This window comes from Peromyscus maniculatus, chromosome 21, assembly GCF_049852395.1.
Source record: "Peromyscus maniculatus bairdii isolate BWxNUB_F1_BW_parent chromosome 21, HU_Pman_BW_mat_3.1, whole genome shotgun sequence".
NCBI lineage: Eukaryota > Metazoa > Chordata > Mammalia > Rodentia > Cricetidae > Peromyscus > Peromyscus maniculatus.
Window position 1 is genome coordinate 55,048,942 of NC_134872.1, and position 12,364 is coordinate 55,061,305.

The 12,364-nt window shown below is 39.8% G+C and overlaps 1 protein-coding gene across 1 annotated transcript; it reads left to right on the forward strand.

Annotated features, from left to right (window-relative positions):
* The first annotated feature begins 5,210 nt into the window (after positions 1–5,210).
* LOC102917847 (small kinetochore-associated protein-like) lies at positions 5,211–6,567 on the forward strand. Its single transcript, XM_042270345.2, has one exon. The coding sequence runs from the start codon at positions 5,287–5,289 to the stop codon at positions 5,989–5,991; it is 705 nt and encodes a 234-aa protein (XP_042126279.2). The 5' UTR covers positions 5,211–5,286; the 3' UTR covers positions 5,992–6,567.
* The last annotated feature ends 5,797 nt before the right edge of the window (positions 6,568–12,364 follow it).

Below are 12,364 nucleotides of genomic sequence, written 5' to 3' on the forward strand. Positions count from 1 at the left end.
TGTCCAGGCTGTTCATGTAGATCTCATCCATTTCTCCGTGTCTTTCTTGGGGTCCCGTTTTCTACGTAGCCTCCCTGGTGATGTGAGTAGCAGTCCAGTCATCCTTGTTCCACATCTAGCATCTTCCTATGAGTGAGTACATACCATATTTTTCTTTCTGACTCTGGGTTACCTCACTCAGGATGATTTTTTCTAGATCTATCCATTTGCCTGCAAACCTCATGATCCAAAGGCTGAGGGGCCCCCAACTGGATCAGGCCCTCTGAATAGGTGAGACAGTCGATTGGCTTGATCTGTTTGGGAGGCATCTAGGCAGTGGTACCAGGTCCTGGGCTCATTGCATGAGTTAGCTGTTTGAAACCTGGGACGTATGCAGGCAAGCTTGGCTCAATCTAGGAGGAGGGGACTGGACCTGCCTGGCCTGAGTCTATCAGGTCGATCCCAGTCCTCGGGGGAGACCTTGATCTGGAAGAGTTGGGAATGGGGGGTGGGCTGGGGGGAAGGGGAGGGGGACAGGAAGGGAGAGAACAAGGGAATCTGTGGCTATTATGTAGAACTGAATAGTATTGTAAAATAAATTAAAAAATCATGTCTAATGAATAAGAACAATAAAATAAAATTTAAATAAATCTTACTATTTGCATATTAATCCTCCCCTAGTATTTGTTTGAATTTCTGATTTGGAGTTTGTTTATTCTAGTATGGTATTACAATATTTATGATGCCATTTACTTAATTTTTATTTACATTAAGGTTCTTAGCCTTCACAAGAGTTTGCAGTAAGCAGTACACACTTCAATTAATAAGTAATAGTGGAGCCCAGTTTCATAAATATTCCTGACCCTACCCTGGCAAGCCATATCCAACCTTTAGGCCTAGCCCAGATCATATATCCACTATGCCCTCACAGACTGGTGAGAGCAGTGGAATCTAGATCAACTGTATTATCACAACTTTAAGACATTTTATTTGCTGGGATAACTCTGAGGCACCCTAGAATCTAACATCAGACATACAATCAGTGAAAGAAACCCACATTCCCTGGTATCATTGCTAAAACATGATATATACAGCCTAGCAGTGTGACGGTGTCCCACCAAATACACTACATTTACAGAAATATTTTACATTGAGAATGAACCTCAGGACACAAAATCTTTAAAACATCACAAAATTTTATCAAGAAATATGAAGAGTTTAAAGAAGACATGAACAAACATCTGAAATAACATAAAGTAGTTCTTGAATGATGTTAGGTATATATATATATATATATATATATATATATATATATATATATATATAGCCAAATGATGAAGACAATTCAGAATTTGAAGACAATATTCAGGAAGAGAACAAAATATTTAGGGGAACTCTAGCTGAAATGAAGATGGGATTGAAAGGTAACGAAAGATCAGGGGAAGGACAGATGAATGGATGAAGTAGATGATAGACTATCAGGACTTGAAGAAAAGTCAAAAGAACTGGGCCAATCAAGTAAAGAATATAAAATGTAGTAGGCACATACAAGAAAGCAATGTGCAAAACTGTGGTGTACCATGGAAGCACTAAATCTTGGGCTTTTAGGCATAGAAAAGGGAGAATATTTTATTCTCCTTCAGCTATTCAGATGGTTTCACTGGGAACAATAGTCTAGGTTGGCATTCATGGTCTTTTAGAGTGTGAAATACATTGTTCTAGGCTCTTCTACTTATTACAGTTTCCATTCAGAAATCAGCTGTTAATCTTATAGGCTTTCTTTTATACCGACCTGTGGTTATATTTTGCAGCTCTTGGGATCCTTACTTTGTTCTATTTATTTAGTGTTTTAAATCTTTTTCTTTGTGAGTGTTTCTTTTCTAGTCTTGTCTATTTGGAGTTCTGTGTGCTTCTCCATCTGTTTGAGTATGTCTACCCTCAATTTGGGGAACATTTTCTATGATCTTTTTGGAAATATGGTCTAGGCCATTGAACTGAATTATTCTTCTTTCCCTCACCTTCCAACTGACCAAACACTTCCTATGTTCTCTCCACTTTCTTGCTTTCAAAAAATAAATAAATAAATAAAATCCCTTCAGAACACGCTCTTTTTTATAGATTGCCTTATACTTAAGGCATAGGAAACTTCATACTGCATGTATGTATAGGTTACTCTGATGAAGACCTAAATCTCCTGATTTTCTGAAATTGGAGTTACTGTTTTGAAAACACATTCTACTAGAAAAGTGATCAAACCCCCTGTTGTGTCTATATTTTAAATATATTTGTTATTAAAGCATAAACAGTTGGTTAATAATAATGATAATAGAAAGTTATATAAAATCTTTTTATAATTTACTAGTGGAAATCAAGACATAGATTAACAAAAGCCTAATACTAAGAGGTGATTTCAATACCCCACTTTCTCCAATAAAAGAATGATGTAGAAAAAAGAAGAAACATCAGAATTAAATGGCATCAAATATCAAGTAGACCTAATGGATTTCTGTAGAATATTTCACTAAAAACAAAAAATGCACATTTTATTTACCTTCTCTACAATAGACAACAGCTTGGACACAAAACAAATTTTAACAGGTTCAAACAAACTGAAATAACTTCATGTCTTTTACATATCACATGAATTACAAGCTTAAATTCAAGAGCAAGCAATGCTCTAGTAATTATATAAACTCATGGATATTAAACAACACAATATTATGTTATTCCTAATGATATCATGTTATACTCATAGATTGATGCCAATGATTATCAGAGAGGATTCATCCAGCAACTGACGGAAACAGATGCAGACCAACAGCCAACATTAAGCTGAGATCAGCGACTCCGTGGGAGAGGGGGAGGAAGGATTATAGTACCCAGAGGGGTCAAGGACACCACAAGAAAACCCACAGAATCCATTAACCTGGGCTCATAGGGGCCCACAGAGACTGAACTGTCAATCTTTATAAACCCTTTAGTTTGGTCTTCCTGTGGGACTCCTATGAATGGGAGCGGCAGCTGTCTCTGACTCTTTACCTGCTTTTCTGACCATTTCCCCCTATCAGATCACCTCATCCAGCCTTAATACAAAGGTTGATGCATAGACTTACTGCAACTTGATATGCCATGTTTGGTTGATATCCATGAGAAATCTCCCCTTTATTTGAGAGAAAGAGAGGAATAGTGGATATTGGGGCAGAAGAGAGGTAGGGAAAGGACTGGGAGGAGATGGAGAAGAAGAAACAGTAGCCAGGAAGTAAAAATTAATAATAAAACATTAGAAACAGAAACTTCAATAAAATATCATCTACAAAGCTGATATTACCTAAAACAGAAACCAGGTAAAGAAACATCAACTTGGCTTCATCCTATTCCCATGTGGTCTTCATTTATTGTGGTCTCTTATTCCTTGTTCTCCCTTTTTGTTCTTGATCCAGCTGTGATCTCCCGCACCCCTAAGCTCTTTCCCTCTACCCTTGCTCTCCATTACCACTACTCATGTCCAGGTTGCTCATGTAGATCTCATTCATTTCTCTGTCATTGGCCAATCCCTGTGTCTTCCAGAAATCCACAAAGATACCTCCACACTAGACTACTGGCAATGCTTGAGAGAAAGCCTGAAATGACCTACCCTAGTGATAGGATGGCCAAGCACCCTAACTGTTGTGCTAGAAATCTCATCCAGTGAGTGAGGGAAACAGATCCAGAGATCCATGGCCAGGCCCTAGGTGGAGCTCCAGGAGTCCATTTGGTGAGAAGGAGGAGGGATTATATGAGCAAGAATTGTTGAGACCAAGATTGGAAAAAGCAAAGGGACAAATAGCCAAACTATTGGAAACACATGAACTATGAACCAATAGCTGAGGATCCCCCAACTGGTTCAGGCCTTCTGGATAAGTCAGATAGTTGATAAGCTTGAACTGTTTGGGAGGCCCCCAGGCAATGGGACCAGGACCTGTCCTTAGTGCATGAGCTGGCTGTTTGGAACCTGGGGCTTATGCAGGGACACTTCTCTCAGCCTGGGAGGAGGAGACTGGACCTGACTGGACTGAATCTACCAGGTTGAGCTGAATCCTCAGTGGAGTCTTTGCCCTGGAGGAGATGAAAATGGGGGGTGGGCTGGGAGGAAGGCAGTGGGAGGAGGGGGGAGGACAGGGGAATCCGTGGCTGATATGTAAAATTAAATCACATTATAAAATAAAATAAAAAAGAAACAATATCTAGAGGAGGAGGAGGAAGAGGAGAAAGAGAAACAGAAGAAGAGAGAGGGAGGGAGAAAGCAAAAGAAAAGGAGAATAACATTAATGATATGGATGATTATGATAATTCTGGCCAATATCCCTAATAAACATAGAGGGAAATCACTTCAATAAATACTTCTAAACTGCATATGGTCATATATCAAAAAAAAAAAAAAAAGTCATCTACCTGGATCAAGTTGGATTCATTTAGGAGATTCACAGGTGGTTCAATACATAGGCCAATAAACACAATAAGTCATACAAATGATAAGAAATCATATAATCTGCTCAATATATGCAGAAAAGACCTTTGACAAAATCCAACACTGTTGCGGGATAAACCTTTTGAACATTGTGAAGATACATTGCTCTCATTCTTAATAAAAGCCTACTGGCCGATGGCTGGGTGGGATATTTGGTGCAGAGAGTAAACTGGGGAGAGGAAGGATGGGGTCTGAGGAGTCGTGAGCAGTTGTCATGAGATGCAGAGGAAGCAGGATGGCAAGTATGTGTACGAGGTAAATGAGCCTCAGGGCAGCACATACATGAATAAAAATGGGCTAATTTAAGTTATTAGAGCTAGCAAAAAATAAGCCTAAGCTATTGACAAAGCATTTACAATTAATAATAAGTCTCTGTGTGGTTATTTGGCAACTGACTGGTAAAACAGATAAGTCTGCCTACATGTGGCCCCCAAAGTAGGGTACCTACATCCCCATAAGACCTGAAAAAAATCTTTAAAAAAAAGGTCCTGAACACAAAAACATGGCTTCCTTGTCTCATGTCTCTCATGTCAACTGCAGTACAGAGATACATCTCCCAGCTGCTGCCTTCTGGCTTGAGCTGCCAGTGTAAGTGCTGCCAGAGAGAGCTCCACCAGAACACTATGAACTAAAATGCATGGTGAATTTAAGTTTTGCTCATGCAGACAGAAAAGTATACAGATATGCATTAGAGACAAATTAAGAAGGAGAAAAACCGGGAGCCTCTTTTGAAAGGAAACGAAGAGGACTGCGAGCGGGAGGAGCTGGCGCCGGGGGTCCAGCCGAGCCACCCGGCTACGATGGCCAGTGCTAAGACGGTGTGCGACGCGCAGCCCCACTCGATGCCGATCGGCGGCCTGCCCGCAGATGCACAGACTCGAGCTACTTCTAAACTACCTGTTAAGTCCAAAGAAGCTGACGTGTTTAGACATCTTCATCCAGGAGGTTCAGATCCTGATGTTACAAAGGCCACCAAAGCAAGACGAGAGAATGGGCAGGTGAGAGCTGCAGAGACCGTCAGCAGGAAGAGCGTGAAGAAGAGCTACAAACCGTTGACTAAGCTGAAACCAGAGGAGGAGTGGAAGGATAAGAACCAGCTCCTGGAGGCCGTCAACAAGCAGCTGCACCAGAAGTTGATGGAGACTCAGGGAGAGCTGAAGGACCTGACCCAGAAGGTGGAGCTCCTGGAGAAGTTTCAGGATAACTGCTTAGCAATTCTGGAGAGCAAAGGCCTCAACCCAGGCAACGAGACCCTGGCATCACAGCGGGAACCTGCCCCAGATCACACGGACTCCATGATGCTGCTAGAAACTCTGCAAGATGAACTGAAGGTTTTCAATGAAACTGCCAAGAAGCAGATGGAGGAGTTACAGGCCTTGAAGGCGAAGTTGAAGTTGAAAGAAGAAGAAAGGGTGCAGTTCCTGGAGCAGCAGACCTTATGTAAGGACCAAGCTAGTGACTTCACAATAGTCCTGGAGGAAATGGAGCAGCTTTTAGAAATGTAATATAAGGCAAGTGGCCAGATGGCTTCTTCCTGGGGTAAACTCCAGAGGAAGCCACTTAGGATGTCTTCAAGGACTCTATCCCTTATACAAACCGACCTTCTGCAGCAGTAAATCCTAAGGGCAGTTATGCTGGAGTGGGGTTCCTCCTTAAGCACGCTGCCCATCTTCAGATTGCTCAGCTCACCTGAGCCTCACAAATTGCCGATGGAGGCCTGCAAGAGAGGGACCTGGAAACTTGACTCCACCTCCTGAGCAACAGAGCACCGACCCTTAGAACCAGGATGTTAAACCAGCCACCTTGGAGAAGCTAGCGGCTCTTACTTGGAAGCATGGGGAGAAAGCCTTCACACGACAGCACATGCACTGTAGAGGAGATGTCACTGAGAACCATGCTGTCCCCTTCTTTGTCCATCAGGTTGAGCTAATTGTGAATTTGAAATTCTTGAAGTTTTTTTGGCTTAATGAATGGGGTGAGGTATGCAAAGTAACACCTACCTGAAATAAATAGTACCTGGAGCTTTTTAAGTACAGCTTTTGAAATAAACACTTATGTGAATATTGCTATTCTGACTAACACTGAGGAGTGAAATCGCCTTTTTAGCCCAGCGTGATGGCTTATGTCCATAATCATAGAACTTGGGAAGCTGAGGCAGGAGGATTGCCTTGAGTTAAAGGCTAGCCAAGGCTGCAGAGATCCTATCTCAAAAACGAGGAAAAAGGAAGGAGGAAGGATTAAGTAACACTTTAGTCTAGCCAGATGAGTTGAGCATGCTGGGGTAAGGTCAAGGTACCTGATTTACCCCGGGTATTTTTTCCTCCATCCTTAGATGCTTGTGACGAGCGCCCTTGCCTTCCAGGACTGTTAGTTCTGCAGTGTGTGCCTTGCTCTAGTCACCATTTTTGGGGCCAGCTGCTGCCTTTGTCCTGTGTATGTCTGCAGTTTGTCTATCACAGCCCACCCAGAGCCTCATCCCACAGGGCCTGTGGTCTGTGGCCCAGCACCCCTGGGAGTCTCCCCCTTGGGGTCAACGAAAGTGTCGGCATGTTTTCTTTCTTAACTGAAATGTGCCAGCCGTTGCTTTGGCCGCCTGCCATCATTTTTGTGTCTTCTGCTGTCTTCACCAAACTTGCCTAATGTATCCCTCAAAACCACTGAGGATGCCCGGAGTCCCCATCCCCAGCGAAGCCAAGATGCTCCATGCTTATTTGTTTTTCTTTCTTTTTCAAATATATAAAATGGTTTCTAAAATAAAGGCACAAATAAGGACCATCACACAGTAAGTAAAGCAACACACATTCACCATATGCAAGACGGGACTCCAGGAGGGATGGCTGTAGAACAGTGCATTCTGGGTTCCTTTGTGCTACACATCTGTTCCTTTGGTGAGTGATCCTTCCGAGACTGTGCTGAAGTCCTGAATGGTATGCAGAATTCAGATGAGGAGTGGACAGTCATGCAGTCTCACAGGAGTGCGCTCTGCTCATGCATACAGGCGATCAAAGGGTGCTACTCACTAGCAACAGGATCCACCATGGGAGCAGGCGACCCACACCATCACCTGAGCTGCCTTACTATCCTGTTCCATGCTTGTCTGTCAGAACTCATACTCAACACTGAGTTCTGAGTTGCAAAAGAGTGGTTTTTTGGTTGGTTTTTATTAACCTGTCTTCCATGTCTTTGTCCACCAGCTGAACAAAAGCGCGCGCGCACACACACACACCACTACCACCACTCTTAAAGGACTAAAATTGCTAAAACAACCTCATATTGTTAATTATGTTGTAAACAGGGGAAGACTAATACTCTTTGGTTTTGGTTTTTGGGTTTTTTTATGAGGGGGGAGGGGATTGTTTTCTTTTTTTCAAGACAGGGTTTCTCTGTGTATCAGTCCTGGATATCCTGGAACTCACAGAGATCCACCTGCCTCTGCCTCCTGAGTGCTGGGATTAAAGGCGTGCGCCACCACCGCCCGGCCTAAATAAAGACTTAACCAATGAAAAAAAAAAAAAAAAAAAAAGAAGGAGAAAAACCTCTTAAGTGTGTTTAAAAATGTACATAGGCTTGGGAGAGGAAAGAGAAATGGTATAGACAGTCATAAAATTAGTTTAAAAATAATAAAGTAAAGTCTTTAAAGAAAGAATAAAGTTATATGAAGGAAAAAGCCATGCAAAGATAGAAAATAAACAGGTAGTCTGGATCCTATATGCTATGGTGTTGTCTTTAAAATTTTTTTGACTACTGATAAAGAGGCAATAGCAACTAAGAGACATTGGATTATGAAAGCTGTCACATTAAAACAACCTATGTATTTAAAAATATCTTGACTTCAAAATAGAAGTCAAAGATATGTTGCTTTGGGAAAGAGGTTATGCTTTTATTTCCACAGGAAATGAGATGCTGTGGATTCATTCAAGGTTGATATGGATCAGGGTTGATAGGTGAAGATCTCCCTGAAAATCTTCATTATGTACATAAAGAAATAAACCTAGAAAATCTATAAAGCAGGTAATGTATATTTTATCTGCTCAAATATAAAACCAATTAATCATCTTTGGATGACTTATATAAAACACGCAGTCTATACTGCATTAATACAGACATGCAGGTTACCCTTAAAAGTTTGTGTATTATCAGAACATGCAGACCAGACACCAATGAAAATATTTGACCCAGGTGAACAAGCATCTCAAAATGCCTCTGTTACAGTCTTCTCAGAATTCTGCATCTCAAACAGCCTCAAGGCTGCTTGCTGAATGGTCCAACTTCACAAATTACTCTAGTCAAGACTTAACAATTATCCTGATTTTCTCAAGTTTTTCCCAAAGATATCATCACCCACAAATAACAGAAGGTAGTCTAAAAAATGATGCCCATATTCCCAAGAGATGGAGTATAAGTGGGTTGTGGTAATTCAATGGATTATGGATGTTTCTCATTGTTTATGGGGGTTGGTTACAAATTGTTATTGATCACAGTCAGAGAAAATGCTAAACAAAGAGTTAAATTATTTAAAAAGGAAAGAGATCCTTGAATCTATATCTATATCATACAACTGTATGATATAGATATAGATATAGAAATGATAGGAAAATGGTAAATTATTGAATATACTTTAATCCAAAACACTAATATTAATCTCAAAATATTTTACATTGGTAAGGATTTGGTTTATTGATAGAAATATAAAGTTATTTTTGCTATACTATAATTAGCTAAAATTACATATACAGGTAAGTAATTAGTCTTCTATAATAATCAAACTTGTCATATTAGAATATTTTCAAGGTTAAACAGATATATTTAGGTAGATGGTCTTCAAACACTTCAAAGATCTACAGAATATGGCATTCAGGATGTTTAATAACCAAAGGCTATTCATGACAGTGAGTCATGTCTGCTCCAGACAGTACCAATTTACTTCAAAAGAGAATCTTGGGCATCAAAGAACCTCTATTCAGATTTTGCTTTCTTTATGGCAAAAACTAGTCATTTGGGCAAAGAAAACTTGCCTCAATTTCTGACACTATACATTTCAAACTGGACCAGCAAGATGTACAAAAGAGTGGCTGCCAAGCTTGGCCAAGACATGGTTAGAACAGTCCTTCAAAACTCCCTGCATCTCAAAAATGTATGGCAGATTACTAGGCCTGTATGATTAAGTTGGGTGCCTCAGTGTTACACAAGAACCTAGGGTGTCTTAATTTGGAAATTTCTTGCTCTACACTTCCTGTTTACTCAAAAATACCATTTTATCCGTTTTATGTCTTTGATGTAGTTGAAGACTAGATAGTTACTGTTACTGTTCTCCCAAATCATTGCAGAAAGTAAATTAGATATGAAACTCTGGACTCTTCAGAAGACAGCTGATGGAGTATTTTCTCTATTTTGCCTAAGACAAAAGGACTGGATATTGTAATTATAATTCTTAATTGATAACTGTTTTGTGGTATATAAATTTACTCTGTTAAAATAAAAACCTTACTTTTTAATTAGACAAATCAGGGGAAGTGCTGTGGAATAATCGTTCTGTAGACTGAAAATGTTTTGCTCTTGTTGTTAATAAAACGCTGACTTGCCAATGACTAGATAGTATTTGGGGCAGAGAGAATGCTGGGAAGAGAAGAGCAGAGTCTAAAGAGTCATGAGGAGATGCCATGAGACACAGAGCAGGCAGGATGTGAAGTATGTACATGAGGTAAACAAGCCAAAGGGCAGCACATACATTAATGAAAATAAGTTAATTTAAGTTATAAGAGCTAGCTAAAAAAATGAGCCTAAGCTATATGTTGATCATTTCTAATTAATAATGTCTCTCAGTAGTTATTTGGGAACTGACTGGCTTCATGATAAAAGTCTGAAGCAAACTTGGATGGGAGGGAACATACTTCAATATAATAAAGATTCTATATGACAAACCCACAACCAACATTACCCTAAATGGAGAAAAACTCAGTTATTTGGTTACATTGTGAATAAGGCAGGGTTGTCCACTATCCTCACACTTTTGCAACATAGTGCTTGAAGGGGTAGCTAGAACAATAAGACATAAGAAATAAGTTAAAAGGATACAGATAGGAAAAGAGTTCAAATTATTACTTTTTTGATGATATTATATTAAATATAAGATGCGGTAAATTCCAGGAGAAAAAAATTAGAAACTATCAACATTTGAGAAAAGTAGGACACAAAGTTACCTTACAAATATTAGTAGATTTCCATATTGCTGTTACAAACACCCGGAGAAAGAGATCATGGGAAGAGGGAACACTCTCATTCACAATAGCCTCAAAAAGCAAACAAAATTGTGGGAGGGAACTAAGAAAGTGAAAGACCTTGAGAATGAAAGCTTTACATCTCTAAAAGAGACGGGGGAAGACACTAGAATGTGTAAACCCCCCCCCACACACACACACTTTTGCAGTTTTGTATAAATAATATTGTGAATCTGGTCAACTTACTTAAATTGATTTACAATTTCAAAGCAATCCTACACGAATGTCATCACAGAAACAGAAGAATAAACCTCGCAAAATGCATGTGGAAACTCCAAAGACCCCAGACAGCCCAAGCAATCCTGAACAAAAAGAGCAGCCTAGAGAGATATCATTCATACTAGTTTCACCACTCAACCAACATTTATAAATATATTTTTGAAAATTTTTTACACATTTTTAATTTTGATAGAAAATTCCAACTCAAGAAGTACTTGATTTACAAATTATGCAAGAAGTAAGTCAAGGAAAGAAGGAAAAAAGAAAAGGGACAATATCATAACTCCTAAAAAGGATATGATGTTCTCTTTGCTAGTATCCTGTGCTAGTCTCCTGCAGGAAGCAGCAAGCATTCTTTCACCAAAGATTACCCTCACCTGGATGAAGATAAAGCCTAACACTACAGTGGGGGTGGCTCTCACCCTGTATGTGCATCAAGGAACTCAAGAGGCAGAGAATTACCGACTCTACTATGGGTTTCCAATTAGTCTCCAGTATCGATATGACCTCCTTGGGTTGGTCACATGTCTGTCCCTGCAGACACAATTCTATGCCTAGAATCCTCATTATGACCCAAGGATGGATGAAGCCAGTTTCAACCCTATGGCCTGGCAGTACCCAGAAAAGCATGCAGTGAATATGGTGGGTGTATATAGAGGACTAGGGTTGGACATAATAGTAACAAATCCAAGAGCAACTTTACAACCAAGGCATCCCATGCTGTGGAAAGTAGCCTATAGACCACTAGGATAACATAAAATGACAATGTCCCCTGCTTCAAAGCACAAGCAGTATGCAGCCTGTGTTATCACTCAGATTCACAAATATTCATTCCATTTACCTTGTAGTTCCACATCAAATGGATAGGGAGTCAGGGTCACAAGCAGGAGCTAAAGCACCTTGTCTGAGTGAGCTACTACTCTAAATTTGCAATCAGGGTTTCCACCTTTAATGGACTGTGAATCAATGAGATAAATAAGAACTTAATATTCACAACTATATGCTTATCTTGGTTATGTCCTCAGTACATAAATAGAATTAATACATCTATTATTATTGAAGCAAAAAATATGTTTAAAATGCAGGTCTCATGTAACCTTAACACTGCTACTGCAGAAAAAAAAGAAACAAGATGCCTTACTTGTGTATTGAACATTCAAAAATTTTACATTTTCCACTTCTATATAAAGGCTGGCAGAATACATCCCATCTCATATTCTTCATAGTAACACAACCCATACAGCTACTGTATTAAAATAACTATGTTATAGCAGATCGCCAAGGAGCTGGTTTTACAAGCATTTCACCATTTTTCCTCCTTATAACACAGATACAAAACAAGACTGCTCTGTACTTGTAAGCTATTCAAGCAGGTGAGGTG